We start from the raw sequence: 22,818 nt of genomic DNA, 5'->3' as shown, positions 1-22,818 counted from the left end.
AATCACAGTAACTTCTGAGTAAACATCTATGACCTACTTGAAATTCACGAAAATTATTACATCTGAAGCCTCTATAAAAATGTACGCATAATAAACATATTAATCAGATTAGAAAGAAAAGAATAAACATTAGCTACACTGGTTTTGCGTTATTAATCAACTAATGGCGTGCTTCAAGATAAAATCATTTTGGAAACGGTACCTCCCAATGGTTTCAACATAAAGCTCCTGGCATAGCTAATCTCAACACAGGCGAGCAGGTATTTCGGGAACATTGGCAGGCAGAGAACGAGAGAACACGCACGATTTGAAACATATCGAACAGGCGATAGACGACTGGTCCTCTGCACTCAAACTGTCACACCATATAACACTGAGATACTATCTAAAAACTTGATTGTTACGTAATAAATAACACCACCTAAGGGGCTGACTGAGCCACAACATATCACTTTGCCTCGATAACTCGGGTTATAGTAATTTGTGTAATGAATATGCATCATACGTACCTCGATCTAGAGGCAGTGACGTGACAAGTAACTTCCTCTTAATGTCATTGTAACTCAAGAATTTCTTCTTTCCAGCGAAACACACACTTCACGTTTATTTGGTCGTATTTTAATTCTGGTCTAGCTATAGTTAACAAAAAGACTGTCACTACGTAAGTTTCTTTACTATTTACCGCCTCCGTGTTGTGCGACGAAGTTACTATAGAACAAAAGAAAATCGAACATTTTATCAAACAAGAAATGTACCACGTTTAAATCTTGTTTTATATTTACATTTGAGTCTCGCTTCTTGAGAATCTTTTGTAGGCTATAGAAATCAAAGTATAATTACGGACTCCCGATGTAGATGTGCAATGAGTTGGAAGACATTTACATATCGCAAGTACACTCATTCAAAGACCATCAGAGAAGGGAATTTTTTCTATCTTAATTATAACCGAGATATACGATATTTGGAATGGTGAGAATATAAATAAATAAATGGATATTATGTAGAATGTCGCTAGTTTTACTTGTTTCAAAGTAAAATTAGTAAATACGTACATTGTAATTTTATTCAAAACATCTTCAGTACCTACTGCTTCAATAAATGACCCCTGTATAAATTGTCAAATGAAATACCAGCGTTGTGTGTTAGGTGAAGGAATGCATAACCTCTTTCTTCCTTGCCTTTCCCTTCCATCAGCCTTCAAGTGATTCATCCTTTTCCACTACCTGCACAGATTACACACAATCATAATACCAACATGCACATTCACATCTAACACAAAGTAATCGGAAGTTAAAACTATTTTCAGTACTTACCAGACACCAGAAAGGCAACAATGAGTATTAAGATACAAAGAGGGGCAAGAAGGGAGAAGTGAACACCAGAAGACCACATCACCCACTCACGCATGAATGGCAGGTTGACTGATTAAGAATCAGAGTGTGTTCTTCCAAAATGCACGTACCACTTAGATATTTATAGACTTCTGTTGCTTACATCTTGAAGAAGCTGAATCAGTATGTGAAACTGGAAGTTTGTTTAAAATCATATTTATTTTTTATATTTTTGCAATATTATACAATAATCGATGTCAGTTTCGTTCGTTTAGTTTTCATTCATTCCAATCAGAAGAGCACATACAGAACTGAGGGTTATCTGTTATTGCACATCATTAACTTATGTTAATACATGACAATAAAACTAAACTCACGAGGGAAATAAGACACCCAGAGAAGCCATTATGGTCTTTATTGTTGATACTGTTATCACCGATGCTTCCAGTTACAGTCTCATCAGCTTTCCTGGTGCCTCCTGCTTCAAAAAGGGTTGAATAAAGTCCATTTCTAGGATGGGGGCATCTATGAGGGAAAACAATTAGAATTATGGTTGAACGAAGAACCTGGCATGGAAGGACAAATCAGCTTAAAATCCTAGACCTCCTGCAGACATGTAGCATATTAATTACAGACCACCAGTTTGTTAACTCGTTCATAACAGCATTTATTTTTGCATTAGCATGGATCCTACAAGGTTCCACAGTTAACATAATGGTTGCCAGAGGTTCTGTTTTAACACTTATTTCAGATGCAATTTCTTTACAGCCTTTTGCAACATATTTGCATCCCAGATAACAAACAAAAATAATGCAATAAATATGGAAATAAGAATAGGATCCCAAGCTGTTCTTCTTTCAACCTTTTTTTTGGGGGGGAGGGGGGGTGAAATCACGAGAACAAATCCCAGGCCATTGAATGAATGAAATTTTCATTCACAAACAGTGACTTCATTTTGGAATAAAATTATAAACTACTGTGTGAAAAATTATATAACGTTGTTGATGGATTATTTTAAAAAAATTAGCACTGTAAAGGTTCAAAGAGAGTACCAATTTATATAACTAAACATTCTACTAATGTTAATTTAATAAAAATATGTTGTTGCTAAATGAACTTCCTTAGGCAGGTAAGATGCAAATAATTTTTTCTCTCAAGTTTTACTGGTAGTAGCTGACATTGAGAGTGACTTCATAGATTCAATCTAGCCATACATTGTCGCTCCAATGCGATTAAAACGTTGTAAACAGCTCTTCCTGAATGCTGCTAGATCGCACCAGAGTTTTTGGGACCCCAAAGGCACCTGTGAGCGATTCAGATTTTGTGGCTTCTTGTGCCCGGCGTAAATGGTATTCTTCTGAGAAGTCCTGTTTGCAAAAGAAAGACATACATTTGCCAAGATTAAATGGAACTATCATTATTTTTGTAACTCTTTCCTATTTCAACCAAAACTTACATTCTCTGCATATCCTAGCATCTTCTACAGAAAAATGACAACAATGCATCAAACTCCTTGAAATTTCAGGTCCACATTCCTAATTAAGAAAACAATACTTTCTTTTGTTTTTATGACAATGAATTTAAAAAACTAAAATTTTTAATATTTTAATAGAATACATGTTTCAGCATCACAGAGCTCTTAATCTCATATATAATTCTCATACTTTCCAGATGATGTAATGTAGAGAAATTCCATGCTCACTACCTGAAAATTTCCCCTGTTATTATGCATCATGTCGCTTACCTTGAGCCTGTTTCCTAGAAATATGGCACGTTCTCTCTTCTTGATCACAAATTCTGTTGGTAGCAACCACCGATGCTCATGACATTCTTCAGCTGTAGGCCGCTTCCTATAGATGTGAACAAAAGATGAATCAAAAGCAGAAAATAACAAGAAAATATGAAATACTTCTGTGACTGAAATATTTCCTTCGGTGCTTTCAGTACAACGAATGACTCAAAGTGTTAGCCAAATCATTAGAATATTTTGTTTTTACCAACAGATATCAGGCAGTTACTACAAAACCATCAAAGACAGTGTCAGTGACAATAATCATTAAAACATAATTACTGGAACTTTATAAAAATGTCTATTTTTCAAACCAAACACAGAGTCTACTGAGTCACAGTTCTTAGTAGTAATGATGTGTCAATATTTACTTGTGAAACTATTTTCAGATAGCTTCTTTCTTTTTTGAATACCACACATCACTGTACAACTCTTTGCTTTCTAAATCCCAAGAATATATCCAAAAATGGTACAATAAACATGATAGCAACAAATGTTTTGTAAAATATTATTATGCCATATGTTCCTTTATTCTGTGTAGCTCCATACCACAGTATCTTAATTCAAACTTTAAACAATCTAAAATTCCAATTATACAGGCAATTTATATTTCCATCTGCTTCCACTTAGCACACAGACACACAAAAAGGGTCAAGTAGGGGTATATAGGAACATGAATTACAATTAAAATTTTTGATGGTCTAAGTTTGAATTGATATACTAATACTATGCCTCTTTCTGTTTTTATGATAATTAATTTGTACACTATGAAATATAATTACTTTGAGAAAATTTTAATTAAAATATGATTAGCTATAATAAATTTCACATTTCTCCTTCAATTTCAAAGAAGCAGTTTGCTTGATGAGAGCAAAATTGACTGTTCAGGCACAACAAATGTCTTTGCTGTCCAGCTGCAGGTGAGTTACGTCTGTCAGTACTTAAATATAAACATAGCCAGATGTTTCAGCAGTCATAGTGATGACTCCAGGTTGTTATTCATCTATCACCACCATAATTTTAATTTCCACAATTCCTGATAAACTACTTTCAACATACTTATAATACTGTTTTCAAGTTTTACAAGGTTTGACATTCCACATACACCCAACAACAAACAAATATTACTTTCTTGTAGTCTATCCAAACTGTACCATGAGAGAGTTCATCATATACAGTAAACATTATACATATAAAGAAGAAATCAAAGATTCCAATAGAGTGTACTTAAACAGACTAGAATTTCCCACATAACACAGTCCAAAAGATTTTGGGTCTCTGAATTTTTCTTTCATTCAAACTGCACATAGACTTCTGTAATGAACTAGTGTGGCAAATAACACTATACATTTTTCCAGGTTTCTTTTTTATAATACAAGAATCCTGATACTGTTAATGTTTCAAAAGGAGGAGACAATGTCTCCATGGCACTGCAGCTGTTAATGGGCCCATTAAGGCTCTTGATAAATGGTCCTTACTTTTAATATTATTTAATGTTATGGGAAAGAAAACTGTAAGGGGCTACATACCCTGGTGCTCTCTTAAACACCAATATAAGGAATCGTGTAGCTTCCTGTGTCAGCTCTTTGAAGAGATATTCAAACCTGTAGCGCACAAATGTTACATTTTGGCGTGTCTCTTCACTGTCAGTCCCTCTGAAAGGTGATACTCCTGACAGCAGGATATACATTACAACACCAACACTCCAGATATCAGTCTGTGGAAAAGCTGGCTCATTCTTCAACACTTCTGGAGCTGCAACACAACACCAGCAATGTGTGATGCAAACAGAATGATCTGTGTCTGCCTTCCTGAGAATTCCTCTCAAATTACTAATACAATTTTAATCATGCCAGCATATCTAGAAAGCAGTATTCTGGGTATAAACCCAGATCTTTCAAATTATTCAAACAGCTTACCAACTGTTTGAGCACTCCTTTAAGCTGCCTGGCTTTGAAAAGATACTTAACCTCCATCATCCATATAATGCAGCTTACACATGATCCCACTATCTGTGTTTTGCACTAGCATACAGCTAAACCTCCAACCCTGAGCTAAGGTCAGGTTGGCAATCCCAAAACATGGTTTTAAATCACCTGTTCCCATATGACAAGGTTAAATGTCCAAATAGTGAGACTGCCTAGACGTGGTCAACAAGTTTGACTCACAGGTTATCTCTTGAGCTACAAGTTAGGAGGCAGAAGTAATAACATTTAAAAAACAATTTTAACATTAAAACATATTCTGTTTTCTTTCCATTTCAGTCACCTTATACCCCAAAGCACTTTGTAAGTTAAAAATTTCAGTTCATACTTTAGTTTGACCACTGATGTAAAATAAAAGAAAACAAACTGGCCAAAAGTCACACAAATGGGAATAACGAAATAGAATTTTCATACTCACATTCTAATTTATCAAATTCAGGTAAAGAAGGAACTGACAAGAGTGGTAATAAAAGGACAACAAGTGCACTTATGTTTGCAGACATCCTGAAGTCACTTTCAACAATTCAAGTTTGGGAAAATGCTATGCATAAACTTGCATGACTTTAAACATGAAAATTACAGAAAGCTGTACTAATTAATAAACTAACCTGAATATTCTGAGTCCCCTACTTTTTCAACAACAGTACCCAGTTTACTGACATGCTGGGCAGAGCCAAAGTCTACCAGTTTCACCTGCACACTGCGCACTGATGCCATCACAATGTTATCAGGCTGGAGGTTCAGATGGCAGTAGCCTCGCCAATGCAAGTACTGGAGCCCGTCAAGAATCTGTGTAACATGATTGGTGATTAGTTTTCTTTAAAAATTAAATAGATTCATGTTTCATGAATCTCAACATATAATGGTAAAAAGAAAGCACTCTGACCATGAAAAACTAACTTCAGTATTTCAGCTAAGAAGTAGCTTTATGTGTTATATGTTGATACCAGTATTCAGGCAACAAGATTGTTTTGCAGTTTTCCACTGCAGAACACAAAAACAGAACAAACTGCACTAATTCTACCACAGTGCACATTCTGAAAAGTGAGTTACTTTCATCTAATGCAAGTTCATAAATCACCTGCGTAATAACAGTGGCCACCATTTGTTCTGTATACTCATGTCTGCTGGAAAAGTATGTAAGGATGTCAGCACCCTGCAGCTTTTCCTGCACCAAGATAGCAATTGTTGATCCTGGATACAAATTAAATCATGTCAGCCAAATTCTGTAACCAACAAATACCTACAAGTGCTGACAGATATATTACAGTCAAGAGGAATAACAACTACGTAAAATAGCCAAGATGGATGACAGAGGTGGTTGTCAATACTTATGTACAACAGATATCACTGTCATCTTAGCCACCTGACTATTGTATAGTCTTTCATGAGCTGTTAGTACCCGATGATTTAAAATTCCATTTTGCAACCCAAAGTTTCAGTACCATGTTCACAAAGTCTGCCATTGGATCCTGTACCATAATCTATTTTATGCTTATAATCCTGTTTTCATGTAGGTCTTTCAGGTAGTCTACGTCATTAAAGTGTTCCAACCAAAATATTAATGTATTTATTGTTTCCCCCAAGCACTATATATGTTCTATCCAGCTTATCTTCCTCTGTTTAATCATCCTAATAAAACTAGGTGAATAGTAACATTTATGACACTCTTCATTATATAATTAATTGCCTCTATTACTTTACATCTCCTGGGGCCAACTATTCTTATCACTATTTTGTTTTTAAACATCCAAACACTACAAGGAATACATACACCTTAAGCTTCGGAAAGGAGATAACAAGCTAAATGATCCTGGCCTGGATAAATATAAATTAAATTAGTTACTAATCTGTGAAACATTATTATGGATAACAACAATTCTGAAACTATTCTAAAATGCAGAAATGAGAGTTTAGTGCAAGAACATAAGTTGTGCTACATTTTCTCCTACCTGCTGGTTTATATGCTGCAAGTAAGGCTGCTACTCTTTCATGCCTGAAGGACCTAAGAGCCTCAAATTCTCTTGTGACCTTAGCTTCAGTCTCAGGTCTCAGTTCCAACAGTTTGGCCACAATAACTTTATCTGAGGCTTTCTCAATGCCCTTTACAACTGCTGAGAAATGGCCACTGTAATTAAATAAATGTCAGTAAGAGCCAATGAAAGTTTTAATTTCAGAAAATAATTTTCAGTCTCCAGTGACAATGAGAAGTGATGATTTACCGAGCAAGCTCTGAGATAAAGCTGTATTTTTCACCAAGAGCCCCCTCACTACTCCACTCAATCGGTGTTTTCTCTGCTGAATAATCCAAGTGAACGACTGGTTCATCTAGAGTAATCTCTTGACCAGACTCAGTGATCTCCTGAAGGTGCTTCATGGCTCTTGTAACCTGCACCTTTGGAGCACCTAAATTATAAAGCATTAATAGCAACTCCTGGCATTGCAATTTCAATGTAAATATAATATTCGGCATTCTGATATTAGTCACATTCCTACATAAGAGAAATTAAAATAATTTCATTTCAACAAAATTTTAGTTCAGTTATATTCATTGGTAACATACAAAAGAGTCAGGGTAAGGAAGTAGTGGATAGGGAAAGTACAAAAAGAGAAATGATAAATAGTATATTATTAATACCTGCTTCTTTGGTCCTAACAAGTGGAGTTGGAATGCCCTTCTCACTCCAGCCAATGCGATTCCTTGCAGCTAACCGAAACTGATGAGTGACATTTGAACGCAAGTTACGGACAACATAGAACTCATGGTCAATATTGTTAGCAACATCCAACCATTCCACATTATCTGTAACAGAGTTACAAGAAAGATACTCATGATAATGTTATCAAGAATGTAGTCCTAAAAACTAACGAGCCAGGGTTATCTTGTATGCAGTGTCAGACTGCAAGACATGAGCAAGAATCATGATGTGACTCCATTTCCATTATCAAGCAGATTAACTCAGAAATGTGGCTCAAATTCAGGATGCATCAAATTGAAATGTCTGAGGTTTCTAATGACTTTTCTCCCTAGCATCCAACAAATACCAACACCAAGACCCTCCTCTCACATTCCTACTGTCTCACCATTAACAATTATACAATCACTGTCTCACACTGACCAGCTTCCTTGTACTGCAAATTGTAGCAAAGAACTGCAGAATTGCCATCATCTTTTGGTTGTTTCCATCTTAGTAGAACCTCAGTGTCTGATATCTCAGCAGCCTCTGGTGAGTCTGGAGCTGAGGGGACACTTGCCAGAACCAATCTGCAACATATAAATTAAATAGGGTAAAGGAAATGTAAGTTTAGTTATTGTCTAAAAATTAAAATTACAGAAATGAGATCACAACCACTGTTGAAAATCTCAGAGGAAAAGATAGGATGTTAAATTGTAGAATGAAGAAGAGGAGTAGGTCGACACTAAAAGGAATTTAAAAACCACAATTAGCAGAACACTCATACATGTTGCTAAAGTGACCAACACAAATAAAGACTGGTCGCACACAGAGAGAGAGAGAGAGAGAGAGAGAGAGAGAGAGAGAGAGAGAGAGAGAGAGAGAGAGACAAATGGAGCCTGCTTCATGCTTAAGTAACAATGTTTTATAAACCAGCTCTCTGAACTTGACTGGCTTACAAGGGCACATGACAGCAGAAGCATCCAAAGCTTGTGCTGGTCACTTTAGCTTACTAACAGAGACAGATCAGAAAATAACTCACTTTTCCCATTCTGTAATAGATCAGTAGGTGTAACATGTATTGAATCTTTTTTCTGAAATCTACCAACATGTTTGCTCCTGTATATATATATATGTAGTATTAAATTCCACAATTCTGAGCTCATATCAAATCCCTTACTCATAGTAGGTTAATCATATTTCCAGATAACTAATACCATCGATATTTCATTCTGCCATAATATTTTACTTGTATGACAACCAGTTGAAAAGATTGCTGTTCACATCACATATTTTTTTATCCTGCAATTCTTTCTTCATCAGAGAATCATAGCTTCATTATCATGTCTGGGTTTTCTATATGCAATATATTTAGTGGAAAAATTATTAAACTATCTGTACTGAAGCATAATAATTTTAAAGACAATAGCCCAGGTCATCTTACCAAGCCACAGAATTCACATTATTAGCTTGCATCAGAAGATATGAAAGTCAGAAAAAAATCTTCAAAATTTAGAACATGAAAGAAAGTGGTCATCATGAACTTTAACAAATAGCACATCTCCTCACCTTGTACGAGCCTGGGTCTGGCCTACTTTGTTGCGAGCAACAACCTTGTATATACCAACATCCACATTTGAGGCAGGGTCAAACCTCAGGATAGAACGACCTTCAGCATCCTCTAGGATCTTGACTCGATGACTCTCTGTGATGACTAGGTCATTCCTGAGAGGAATAAAACAATAAAGCTCTGAGTTCTTTGACTACTAGGTTGTATTACTGAAATAGTGGAAGTAACTTACAACTGACATGATCTATCACTCTGTGAGAAGAACAGAGACTAAAGTGTTCAGGAACAAAGAACTGAGCTGAATATTTTGACCTACAAGAGATAGTAACAAGGGACAGGAGAATATAAGTGGAAGAGTCATAATTTGTATTATTCATCAAATGTTGTAAGGGTGGCTAAATATAAAATTAATTTGGCAAGACACAGATTGAACATGGGGTAAAAAGAAAAAGGATTCACCATTCTACTAAAACGAAATTCAAGGCAAGACACCACATGGGAGATCTAGGCATTGATGGGAAGATAATATTACATTTGTTCCTAACAGCAAATTAAAGTGTGAAGCTATGATCTGTTTGGACTCACTCAGTGGTGGATTCTTGTGGTAAGAGTGATAAACTTTTAGGTGTCATGTAAGAGGAAACTTATTTGATGAGTTATCTTACTTAAACCACTGGACAGTTGGCTTGGGATCTCCAACTGCATAGCAGACCAACTCTGCTGGTTGATCATCAACTATAGGCAGAATCTGTGGTTTCTCTCGGAAAAACGGAGGCTGAAAATATAAAAACATTTGAATGTTTATTATCTAATATTATCACAAATATTAAGTGTTAATTCTTAATTTTTTACAGCAGTATTATATATGACATACACATTTTGTGAATTTGTCCAACATGAAATGTAGGTAATACCAGAGAAAAATCTCAATACTCACACATAATAATGAAAAGAAATCTTGCTACATCAGCATGCAAGAGCTCGGAAATGTGAGATGCACTAAATTCATTGTATAACTGCATGGCAGGAGGCTAGCTGACCATTTGATTAAATGTGGAATCACAACACTTTGCATCAGTGCATTCAAACAAGCATTTAGACATTGATGATTTTAATTATATCTCTCATTTAGGCACAATGCTTGTAATGGCAGCATGAGCATCATCATCATCATCAAGGAGTTGGACCACTTGTTAACCTATCACCCTCAGTAGTAGTCAAATAGCCACTATGAAAGTTTCTTTGGTTCCTTATTGCCTTAGGACTGTCATAAATTTGGGAAATCTGTCTCTCTACAATCTGTGAATACAGCAAATTAATTTGCTTGTGTTTATAATTTTGGTTAACATTTATTTAATGGTTATTTTATTCCAAATATCTTGTTTCTTTTCATGGTCTTTTCACATGTAATTCTCAGTCTAACTCATAAATTTCATCAAAGCTGCCATGATTTGGGCTATATCCTGAACCTGACATGTCAGTAAAAAATTACATGAACTACCACAACATAATGCTTGGCTAGATCACAAATTTATAGAACATTTGTAAACATTCTCATACAATTAAATGACTTATAAACATGAAACTGGATGTATTTTTGCCACATTTTATTACATTTCCAACATCTCACCATGACAAATTTTATATCCCCAGCTACAAGTTTAGTTATTCCAACATTTAACTACAACAATCACAACATTAATTTATAATGTCTTTCATAGTTCTACCATTGCATAATCTCAAAGTTACATTTAATCATTCACGGTATTGGCAGCAGGAGGGATGTAAGTCAGTCACTAATAGATGACCTGCATACCAAGAATCAGTGAGATCAATAATTCATACCTGTCCTTCTCGTTTGTATTCTATCATAGCCTCAGCCTCAGCATGGCCATCCAGTCTTGTCCCCAATTCTCGTCTTAGCCTTCTAAGGGAATATACATCACTGGAACCATACTGGTTGATACGCTCCCTTCTTTCATCATCAATTTCCTCATCCATGACATCTGTAAAGCGACGTCTTTCACGAATGACTGGTGTCTGCAAGGAATTGTTCAACACATTAGTACACACACATATGCATTTATAAATATACAGAAATGTTCATTCATATGCAGACTGGACAAAACCTTAATGAAAATCTTTGTATTTACATGCACATACAAATATGAATGCCAGATTTCCATTCATAAGCAGACATCCATTCTTATGTCCATTCTTTGTACTCCACATATGCAATCATTAAGCCTCTTTTGACCTTTGAAAAACATCTACTAGTATACATTAGAATGACCAATCCAGGCACATTTCCCTTCATGCGAAATGATTCTGGTGCCTCTAATCTTTCATAAATTTCTTAATGAAGTCAAACTTTCTGTTTGTTTCACTTTTCTTTTTGAACACTCATTCATCTTTGTCTTAAGCCTTTCAGTGCGACACTAGTAATAATGCAGCAGAACTCACATTAATGTAAATTCAAGATTCACAGACTTGTGAATCTTATATTTATGCTATAATCATTTCCTGAAAGTATAGGACATCTATCGACAAAATTCAGAAGTTCATGCTTATATTAAAAACAAATTTTCCCATAAATGTTCCCAAGATGTTGCAAGATAAACCTTAGTTTTTCAAATTGTACCAAACTGTAGGTAGCATTGTAATTTATTTTTGTTTCTTCTTGATATACTTTCAACACTTCATTACCGATAATTCATCAAGATTTTGTTCATTAGCTGGAAAATGGTAGCAATGGCATCTTTAGACACAAACAGATTGTAGATGATAGCATTAGTCAATTTTACTTCCATATTTTGAATCTTAGAGTGAATGTAAGGATTGTTGTTGTTGTTCCTGCTACTGCTGCTGCTATTATTATTATTATTATCATCACCATTGTCATCATCTTTGCTACTGTTGTTGTTTTATCATCATCATTATTATTATTCATTACAAAAATTTCAATCTGCAAACTATGATGACTAAAAAAAGTGTGAAAGGTGTAACAGAAGAATGATTTATATTGTGAAAAAAGAAATCAATAGAAATACTTCACATAAAATAAATATGACAATGCTGGTAGTCCATAAATATCTGGTAAATATTGTACAATTTGGATGTCCACTTTAAACGCCACACAAAATGTGAGACTTCCTTTTTGCACTTATGGATTATGATTAAACTAAGATTTTTTAATGAAACTGAAGACAAAACGTACTTTTGGATCATATTATTCATTCTCAACTACTTCAGCAAAAACTGTATTAAATATCCACTTCATATGGAGAACAGATAGAACAAATTTGAGGCACTCCAAATGGCCACACAAAAGCCTGAGTTCAAGACAAAAAACTGAGTATTCTGTCAAGATTACAAATAATAAACATCATGGTCATGAGATTTCTATAACAAAATAATACTAAGGGTCACAGATTTTAATGATACGCACTCTCCAATCATAGTTTTCATGGACTCCGACAACTGGACCTCTATTGGCTGCCACTTTCATGTACTCCCGTAGTCTCACTGGAAAATCGACATCACGCAGCTGCAGTAGGTATGTGTCAGGCCCATACTGATAGCTGAAAGAAACAACAATTATCTCATGCAACTAAAAATATCTCTTCTTTCTTTCAAAAGTTGCATTATTATTCATTATAAAATCCAAACACTTTCTTTAAATCTAAAAATGTCAATGAAAGTACAGACAATTCTTTTAAAGCATTTATCATGAAATGCTGGACTATAATTCAAAGGATTCCATGTTTGATCTCACACCATCCACTAGGAACATTAAAAACCCAGCCATCCATTTTAAATATCAATTATGCATCAGTTTTAAAGAATGTATTACATATGCATAAAACATAATAATGATTAGGAAGTGTCCCTAACAATTACGTTTGGATCCTCTCTTGGACCTGGTTGCTGGAGAAGACTGCAAAGGAGTAAAAAGATTTAAATCCTAAAGAACCTTTTAGTTCTCATTATCTTCTCTGTTTTTTGTACTCATTGTGCTATAATCAGATTTTCAAATTACCATAAAAAGTTTTATAAATGAAGACCTGGGAGCAACAGTGAGCTAACTCACATTTTATTAAAATGAAATAAAGGAGAAAAGGTTAAACAGTTTCTTTAATTCTACGTTGTAACATTTTGAAAGATATAAATTTAAAGATAATATGTCAAAAGTGGCTTAGCCCACCTCTACAGTGAGATTGTTTTCAAAGTCTGTAGGTTAGCCCATTATTCCTCTAACGTCTTCAACTTTCTTTTCGCTTACTGGCTCTCTGATTTTACACTGCCAATTTCATAGTCAAGGGGTGGCCTAGGAGGCAGTTGAGCCTCATATGTTCGAGGCTCTTTCGGCTCCTTGGATGTGGGTTCAGGTGTTGGTTCTGGTGTGTATATGTGTCCTGGTGGGTACACCATTTTAGAAGGATGGGTGAAAGCACCACTTAGAGGTCGCCTTCTAAACCACGTTCGGCAAGATGCATTGTGATACCAATCCCTGAAAATGCACACAAGTACTAACATAGCTACTCAGGTAGTAGTACAGTGAATTCCAAGGCAATTCAAGATTGAAATTCCACCTTCACTTTAATCTATCCCATACAAAGTTCTTCTGATTTTCACATGCAAATAGTCCTTTATTTCTTGTAATCAGAAGTTATGTCATAGAATAAAACAGACAATAGCATAAGGGTAAGTGTAGATGTATCACTTAAAGTTCCACTGTTTACTTTCACAAAAATTACCTAAAGCAATTGTTGCATACAAAAGCACTACCTATTAAATTACAACATTTGACAATGGTCAATCCATAAAAAACTCATATGAAACACATAATTAAATCCAGTAAAGTAATGTAAGCTAAGACACATACTGTTGAAATGTGTATACTTTAGAAAGGATGACAGGAACAATTTCAGATGTACGTGTAACATCTTATGTGAATATAGGCTAGTACCACTGTAAAACATAAAAATTATTTAAAATATGTTTATCAGTACTATTCATATTGGCTGAAGATAACTGCTATATCATTCCTGCAACAAAAACTGTAATTGGAGATCTCCAACAAAGGTTCTCAAATAATAAAGATGAAGGTAAAGTTACAGTAAAATTTGTTATTATAAGCACAGTTTGTCAATCTATTATCTGCTGCAATGTCAAACAGTTCACATCCAAGTACTAACAAGATTAAAGCTTATATATAAGCAAAAATAGAACAGGATAGAAATTTTAACTACCGGTAGTGATTGCAGTAATTCTTGAGATGCTCTGTGCTGATCTTGTATTGGTCCACTGGAATCTTGTCTGCTACTTGCAGCCAGGGATGTTTCAGTGCAATTTTCACATCCATCCTGCAAATAAAATGGTGGACAATGGCTGGAACTCCTTTTATAGCTACAGATAACTTTTAATATTCAAATTCTGACCCAAGCGTCCCACACATATGTATCACCAGTTATGGTAGCAATATTTATAGTACAAGATAATCTACTGACCTGTCATCTGCACTGTATACCAGCAAACGCTGGATAAAGTCTTTTGCTTCAGCAGAGATGCCAGAGAACCACTCATCCTTAAACTCATACTTCCCCTCCTTGATGCGGGTCAATGTCTCCCGATCATTGGCTCCTCTAAAGGGAGAATGACCAGACAACAGAAGGTACGTGATAATGCCAACAGACCACAAGTCTGCCCCCAGGCCCACGCCATCCCCATTAACGATTTCTGGAGCCACAAACTCTGGCATACCTGTAATATAACAACAAATTCATCACGGAAAGTCACAAAACTAAAACAGTGTTTACTGAAATATATGCACATTGTTGTTTCAGTACTGTGTTGCCAAATAACATGAACAACAAACAGCACATAAATAATAATTCGTAAATAGATTCATAAATCTTAAATGTTGATGGCATGTCTGATGGAAACAGTACCTCATTGCTCAGGCCAAGACTGCAGAGGGAGTTGGTAGGGATAACGTACAGTCCATTTACCCACTAAAGCAGATATGGGCACATTACAGCTTACAGGCTAGATGCAATTTACTTTGGCCTTTCATTTATTTATCTTAAAATAAAATATATAAAGTAATGGAACTATTTTATTCATAATAAATTTGAATACTGTCCTTGTAAAATGAGTGTGAGAAAGCAATTAAATACAGACAGGAAGTGCAAAGCTTTCAAGAATTGGAAAGTACTGTATTTCAATACAAATGTACACTCTGTGGCTGTGTGCCAGATTTGTATCCCAATTCAAAATATTCTAATCTAATTACGTAACTTAAACAAGTCAAGACATTAAATATCCTCATACAAGAACAATAAATTTTTAATATTTTCTCAGCGATTGCATAAAACATGGGTGCAATTAGATCCTCAATCCAAAACTTTACATTAAAAAAAAATAAGGTTTTGTCTGGTAACATATTAATGCAAAACCTCCCACTACAATCTCCACAGTTTGATGCTTTAGCATCTTAATCTGTTATATGTAAACTAAAAGAAGTGTATTCAGACATTGTTATCTGTATTTTGTGTACAAGTCAACAAAACACTTTTAACCTTTCAAGTATATCTATATCTCAAATTTAAAATGTGTATATATATATATATATATATATATATATATATATATATATATATATATATATATTTCTATGCAGCAGTTTAAGGTTAATTATAACCTGAGATATATAATCTGATTTTATTTTCTCAAAGTGGGATAATCTGTAGAAATATTTTACCATAGTCTAATGCAGCAAGTTTGCCAAATGCTATCCTTCTTGCTAACCCAAAGTCACATATCTTCAGGTCATCACCACCAGGATGGGAAATGAGCAGGTCTCCAATCTGCAAATATATATTAAATTATATTTAATAATTTCATTTTTATAATACCATGGGCCCTTAAACCTTGTGAATAATCTAGATGAAATATCCACTTACATTTTCTACTTCACCCATAACCTTTATCAGCAATGCATTGCATCTTGAGCATGGTTCACACTACTGCTAAACTGTTAATCTGAGTTAAGTCCAGCAGGCAGCCCAAAGTACGTGGGTTTAAATTCCCTATTACCACACAAGAATGATTAAAATGCATGAAGCTTTATCTCAGTGGCCAATGTTCCATAAGGGTGTGTATACAGGCAATGGAGAAACTATACATTTCACATTACCCTCTCCTTTAACAGAAACACGCATCATGTAAAACTGACATGTGATTATGAGATTAAGGAGAGAGAAAGGGCCTCTTAAATAACCACAGAGAACTGGAACACTGGATTCTTTCTTATATTAAAACACAGAAATTTCAGTGACGTGGACAAATACCTGTCCCTTACTAAGACAGAAGTAACATTTCCCTTTCACAGATAATATGAGGACCTTACAATTTCTTCTACTTCCTCCAAAAATGAATTTTAGTTAATCATTGCAGTGCTTAATATGTCTTTGTTTAAGTTATTACTGTACACATTCATTCAAACAACCCTGACATGAAAACCAAACACAGGCCATTGTGGAATAATCTAAATATCATTACTTACTGTCAGACCAAGGTGTGCAATATTTTGGATGTGCATGTGCTCCAGTCCCCACAGCACCTGACGAATATAACCAGCAATATCTGTCTCACTTATGTACATCTGTTTTGTCAAGTTATCCAGCAGTTCACCTCCACCTGCCCTGTTGTTGAAAGTCATGGTTAAGGAAAACAACTGTAATCCAAGGTATCTGAGGTCATTGTTGCAACAATGTGATTTGAGGCCACTATTGTAAGAATGATAAAAGATGTGACATACATATGGACAGGCCCATAAGATACTGTTCACTTGTGCTAAAGTGTAAAGACCACCTGAAAATGTAAACCGATTGAAATCATTATGCATTTAGCAACAAAAAACCTCCAATTATTGAATTATCTGTATGTAAGTAACACTTTTGTCAAATCTATTACAAAGTCAGCCAGTGAAGGAGCAATGCACTAGTTATTTGTGAACTCTTCAGTATGTACACGAGCCCATGTTTCACATTTTCACCATATTCTATAATCACCACTATAGACTATGCTGAAGAATGCTATCTCATTAAAAAGTTACTGTAAGTATAGCTTTTAGTATTGAGCTACAGGTAGATAAGAGTATTTGACAAAGAAAATTGTAATTTCTTAAAATTAAAGTTTCCTTATAACTTCAAATTGAGGTACATAGTACAACTATATAACTGAGAAATCTTAAATCACCAAAGGATACAGTTCTGTAATAAGGGTGAGTGTGCGATTGGTCTCATATGCATCCTGCAGGCGTATGATCTTGGGGTGATTCAGCAAATTCAGGTATTCCAATTCATTGTTCATGAATGGGCGCAGATCAGATTTTCCATGCATGATCTTTGCAGCATAGTTACGACCTGAAATGTACAACACAACAAACAAAAAATATGCAAATATGAATAACTTTTTGCTAATATAATCAGATTAATTAGTTTATGCTGTGTGTACATATGTCCAATAACAAATTTTAAACCTACTAATTTCCATGGACATTGGTACAAACATCTTCACACTGAAAGTTGCACCACCATTTTACTTGGTAATTCCCTGTCATGAACAATGCCAATATGAGGAGGCCACAAGCACTTCTGTCATGGAAATGAAACCTGTGTAATTTAATGAAGGGTCTTGAAATGTTTAGTAATGACATATTTTTTAAGCTAATTAACATATTTGTTGATTGTTGGAATTCAATATAGTAGCATTTCCACAGACAAAATTGTCACTAAGCCATCAGGGAGCAAGAAAGTTGTAATTCCTACAGTTATATCATAAAAAAGAACATATCAGATTTTTATATATGTCTTATCTAAGCTAGCCCAAAACTTATTAGAAATTTCATGGAAACCATTGTTTTAAAAAAAAATATTTTTTATCTGCTGATACTGTTCATCTTGCATTCACATTACATTTAGGATATCCTGCAGATTTATTCCACAGAAATTACACATACAGATAGTATGTATAAAAATGTTCCATTATCTAATGTACCACATTTGAGAATTGAGAAAATTATAATACAATAAAATTAGAAAAGACTGCCCTTAATAAACTGGCCAATATAGTGCTAGTAATGGTGGTAACACTTGACAAATCCAAATCTTAAATTGGGGACAATTTCAGAAGATTCAGATATTACTAGTCTAAGATTCTGTGCAAGGCAAACTATGTCTAATTCTGAAAATTATTACAGTGACAGTGACAGTGGCCGTAACTGTCAAAACTGTTTTACCTGTCAGCCTCTCCACAGCATGATACGTCACCCCCTGGGTACCTCTGCCCAGCTCATCACCGATGTCATAGCATTCCTCAAATGGCTTGGTCTTAGGCTTGATGTTGCGCCCCCTGCTGTACGTCAGGTAACCATATTCTTGTTCACTCTCCTCTATATGCACCATCACGCTGGCAGACACTGTTCCTGCTATGTTGCGGGCACTCAGGCTGTACAGGCCCTCGTCCTTGGTTATAGCATCATTAATCACCAAGATGCATGTGTCTGGCTCTATAAACTGGATCTGTTTTTAAGAAAGACATATGTTGCTAAGCTTAAAACATGCTACAATGCAATAAAGACATACCTATTTATAAATTTTACTGCACTGATATATAGTATACATGAGAAAAACAAGGTAAACTAAATTTTGGTTAGCGAAACTCAAGGACAAAGAACATTTGAAAGACCAGGCACAGATGGGAGATACAAAAAATGGTCTACAGAAATAGGCCTTTAAGATGTTAAAAGGATTTAACTGGCTCATATAAGTTCCAATGGTACATTCTGGTTAACACAATAGTATAAACCCATAAAATAAAGAAAATTTGTAAGTTATAAAATGAGTACGTCCTAGGAGTATTAGTACATGCGAAGAAATATAATTAATGTTGATGAAAACACAGTTTACTACCACATTAATTAAAGAACTCAAATTAAGGGTGTATCAGAACAGAGTGCTTAGAAGAATATTTGGATGTAAGAGGCCTAGGCTCCACATTGCAATGGAGATAACTTTAATGATGAGATGTAAGATGTAGCTGTAGTCTTATAAATTTTGAACTTGGAAAAGCGTCACACATATCTCTGTCTCTAATAACCTTGATTCGGCTAGAAGATGCAATAGGCTGCCAGTCCTTGTACCATTTGATCTCTGGATATGGCACACCAATCACTCTGGCATCAATACGTCCAGACCGTCTTGTCAATATAATAGTCTCTTCTGGCCTCTTAATGAATTCCGGATATTCAGCAATTTCCAACTTAGCTCTCTGCCGAGCTTCACCATGCTCATTAGTTGCCACTGCCTCATATTCTCCTACATCACGATCCAGCATCCTTAAACAGATAGAACCTACACCATAATTCAGTGAAAATAATATCAGATTATTGAAGAACTCATTTTTAATTCAAAATTTTTTAAAATCAAGATAATATAAGAATATATTTTGACCTGATGCTAATTCACCAGTGATATCTCTACAGCAAATTTAAGTTCAGTTTAATGCACTGAAATAAAGCACTAGCACAGACAGAAATTAAGCTTGTTTAACCTCTAAATTTCTAAAGTTTTGATAATGTGAGCTATAAAAAATCATACAACAAATTTCTGTGGGCATAAATACCCCTGCTTTATGAATCCATGATACAATATAGTCTGATTGTTTTATACATAAAATTTTGTAAGGTAATGAAAACTGTAACTGTCACAAACATACATAAGACTACCATGACATAAAAACCAACATACGTTCAAATTAAGAATAATTTAATAGTAACAAAACAACAACAAAATATTAACTGCATGCTGTGATAAAAATGCAACTATTTATTTACTGCAGAAATTATAAAACAACTTTTATTTACATCTGTAGTTTCTTTGTGTCCTATGATCTACTAACAAATGCAGATCTTTCTTCATCACTTTTCAGTTTCAAGTATCAGCATCTGCTACTGGAGAAACTTCAATATTGTGGAACTTTTTGGCAAGGATAACCATTAAAGATGGCTGTGGTGTATACATAAACCATTCTCAATTCATCAATCAAGCATTTCAAATTTTAAAATTAATACACCCAAATGATAGTTGCTTTATTACCATATATCCTAACTGCATAGCATAATTAACACAACATGGAAGATATAAAGATCTAGGTTAGAAAATATATTTTCTCACACAAAATGTCCAGTACATAAGTTTCAAACCTGTTAATGAAGAGAGTGGCTTGACCGTTTCTTGTGTAGCTTGTGTCATATCGTCCTCCAGTTTCAATAGGTTCACCATTGAAGTAGTAAGTCATCTTTGGTTTGGGGTAGCCATATACAAACCAGAAGAGGTTGCAATTGTGATTCTTCACGCCATACTGTGTGTCATGCTCTTGTCTGAGGAACCTGCCAACACCACATCAACTGTGCACTCCATTCCATCATGTCTCATTCAACAACACATTAACTCAGCAGCAAATACAGCATCATAAAGTAACTAAATACCCAATCACTACCATTTATTAGTTTCTAAAACAAATGTAATAATAGATGATTACAACTTTCAGTTTTAATTTTGTGTATCAACAAGACTGGAAAGGTACTCTCTCTGGAATGCATGAACAATCCAAAGGTGTTTTTCATGCCACATCACATACATCGTTGTTCTGTTGATGTGATCCAAAGCCATTGCTGCATATTCTTTGGCATCATTCATCCAGATATGATAGTATCACATGGAGCTCTGTGCAACAATGTGGTACTACAGTAATGAATTGTGTGGAAATACTTCAAATCACTTTTTTTTTTAAATGTGATGTAACCCATTATATCACCTTGCATCCAATATGTTTGCTAGAAAGATTATTTAAACCACATCATTTGTTTTCTCACTTCTCTGTGTGTTATGTAACTAACATTAATTCTAAATCCATGTTGTCTACATTTATTTCTCTCTCATATTTTATTTCTGTTACAGGCAACATTCTCTTTAACAAAAGCAGTTTTAAGTTTAAAATTTATTGTGAGGATCTAAGTATATTATGTCTGAGATTTAAATTGATTCACTGCCATACTATGAATATGCTACCATGCTAAATGAATGAAATGAAAGTTTTGTGGGAACAAACAATAAGAGATCACATGGCTAGTGTGTATCATGTGGAACTACCAACATTCAATGCACAAACTACAGAGAGGACTAATGCGGTTATGCCTCACTTAATTTCTTACTCTGTTTTTAGTGATAAGTACTCCATTCTAAATTTATGTATTACTGAGCTCTTTTAAAACTACATTAAATAAATCAGTAAAATAGATAGTGAACACATTCAGACCCAGATTAAAAATCATACAGCTCAGTCACATTTGGCCATCAGGCAGGTTTTCACAGTTACAGTGAAATACTGAAATTTCACTGAGATTCTTTCTGGAATGATGATGACTAAACTGTATCCTACTGATGCCATGTTATGATAAACTAAAAGAACAAATAACAAAACCTGCATAGCATCATAAATTTCTTTCTGTGGGCCTACCTTACTACCTTACTTACTTACTTACTTACCTTGGAGCCTGTGCATATGCGTCATGTGGTGGCTTTTCAATGTCAAAGTCTTTAGGAAAGTATGGAGATGTCTCTGGGCGAAAGTCAATACCCGGCTGTAGATATGGGAAGAACTTAGGTGGATCAGGCTCCAACTTTTCTCTACAAAAGTGTACTCACATTAACAGCAATTTCATAAATTGAATATCAGTTAATCAAATATCAGGCCTTAAGTCATTATAAATGTATGGACATGAAAGTTTCCTCTCCTTAACCTTTTGATAATATGCTTAAAAAAATTTTAAACAGAAGAGAATAGAAGGTTACTTTATATGACCTACAAGAATTACATTTAATCAAAACCCTTAAATAAATACAAAATATGTTTAGTTGATCTGGGCTTGTATTTTCATTGCCACATACGTTCACAATGCAAGACATTTTATCAAAGAAACTGCCAAATATAACTCACCTGAAAGTGACTGCAAAAGGTGAAGGATCGCTGACCCCATATTTGTTCTCCACCCGTACACGGAATTTATAATCACGGAATGGTTCCAAATTATGGATATCACAGGCACAGCTTCGAATTCCTGTCAATACAAACATAGTTTTTACCGTCTGAAGCTTGGTCCTATTACATTTCATACAGGAACATTGGAAGAATCGTGAACTGACGTTCCTAAGTTATATTTCATATACAAATTAGCAATAATTTCAGCAATTAAACAGCTCTTGCATTTTCAATTCTTTAATTCCACATCAATCTGAATGCAGTTTATTTAGAGACAAATTAAAATATTAAACAATTTACCCTAAGAAGTCAGGTCACCATTACCTTTTTTCATTTATGGTTCTGAAAACAATCTGCTTAC

General features: G+C 34.8%; 2 protein-coding genes and 1 long non-coding RNA gene across 11 annotated transcripts in view; 1 reads left to right on the top strand and 2 right to left on the bottom strand.

The window, feature by feature from the left end:
* The window catches only part of CngB (Cyclic nucleotide-gated ion channel subunit B), a 150,267-nt gene extending 149,626 nt beyond the window's left edge, over positions 1-641 (bottom strand). The window contains exon 1 of the mRNA XM_087352887.1: positions 510-641. The gene's annotated coding sequence lies outside the window, so the exon portion shown is untranslated. The remainder of the gene's footprint in view (positions 1-509) is intronic.
* An 84-nt stretch (positions 642-725) lies between these two features.
* On the top strand, positions 726-2,057 carry LOC147873186 (uncharacterized). Its single transcript, XR_015536188.1, has 2 exons — positions 726-969; positions 1,307-2,057. It is a non-coding gene; the product is annotated as an uncharacterized LOC147873186 (long non-coding RNA).
* Positions 2,058-2,208: 151 nt separating this feature from the next.
* LOC110841541 (Obscurin) overlaps positions 2,209-22,818 on the bottom strand; it is a 122,179-nt gene continuing 101,569 nt past the window's right edge. For 8 of the 9 annotated variants that reach the window (XM_087352862.1, XM_087352857.1, XM_087352858.1 and 5 more), the window contains 24 exons: positions 22,416-22,536; positions 21,965-22,105; positions 20,620-20,805; positions 19,515-19,752; positions 18,655-18,937; positions 17,623-17,779; positions 16,918-17,056; positions 16,114-16,219; positions 14,861-15,113; positions 14,603-14,716; positions 13,633-13,860; positions 12,799-12,931; positions 11,196-11,390; positions 10,016-10,125; positions 9,350-9,505; positions 8,225-8,370; positions 7,744-7,908; positions 7,328-7,511; positions 7,058-7,233; positions 6,187-6,299; positions 5,714-5,894; positions 4,650-4,875; positions 3,076-3,181; positions 2,209-2,698 (listed from right to left, as the gene is read on the bottom strand). In XM_087352862.1, the coding sequence (XP_087208988.1) occupies positions 2,564-2,698; positions 3,076-3,181; positions 4,650-4,875; positions 5,714-5,894; positions 6,187-6,299; positions 7,058-7,233; positions 7,328-7,511; positions 7,744-7,908; positions 8,225-8,370; positions 9,350-9,505; positions 10,016-10,125; positions 11,196-11,390; positions 12,799-12,931; positions 13,633-13,860; positions 14,603-14,716; positions 14,861-15,113; positions 16,114-16,219; positions 16,918-17,056; positions 17,623-17,779; positions 18,655-18,937; positions 19,515-19,752; positions 20,620-20,805; positions 21,965-22,105; positions 22,416-22,536 (3,992 nt within the window). In that variant the 3' untranslated portion in view covers positions 2,209-2,563. Of the gene's footprint in view, positions 2,699-3,075; positions 3,182-4,649; positions 4,876-5,713; positions 5,895-6,186; positions 6,300-7,057; positions 7,234-7,327; positions 7,512-7,743; positions 7,909-8,224; positions 8,371-9,349; positions 9,506-10,015; positions 10,126-11,195; positions 11,391-12,798; positions 12,932-13,632; positions 13,861-14,602; positions 14,717-14,860; positions 15,114-16,113; positions 16,220-16,917; positions 17,057-17,622; positions 17,780-18,654; positions 18,938-19,514; positions 19,769-20,619; positions 20,806-21,964; positions 22,106-22,415; positions 22,537-22,818 lie in introns of those variants that run through there. The other variant, XM_087352861.1, reaches the window with a different exon arrangement.

This window comes from Zootermopsis nevadensis, unplaced genomic scaffold (genome assembly GCF_977971745.1).
Source record: "Zootermopsis nevadensis isolate Lab colony 2312 unplaced genomic scaffold, Znev_1.0 Znev_ptg000021l, whole genome shotgun sequence".
In the NCBI taxonomy this organism is placed as follows: domain Eukaryota; kingdom Metazoa; phylum Arthropoda; class Insecta; order Blattodea; family Termopsidae; genus Zootermopsis; species Zootermopsis nevadensis.
This window is presented reverse-complemented; position numbering and strand designations above follow the sequence as displayed.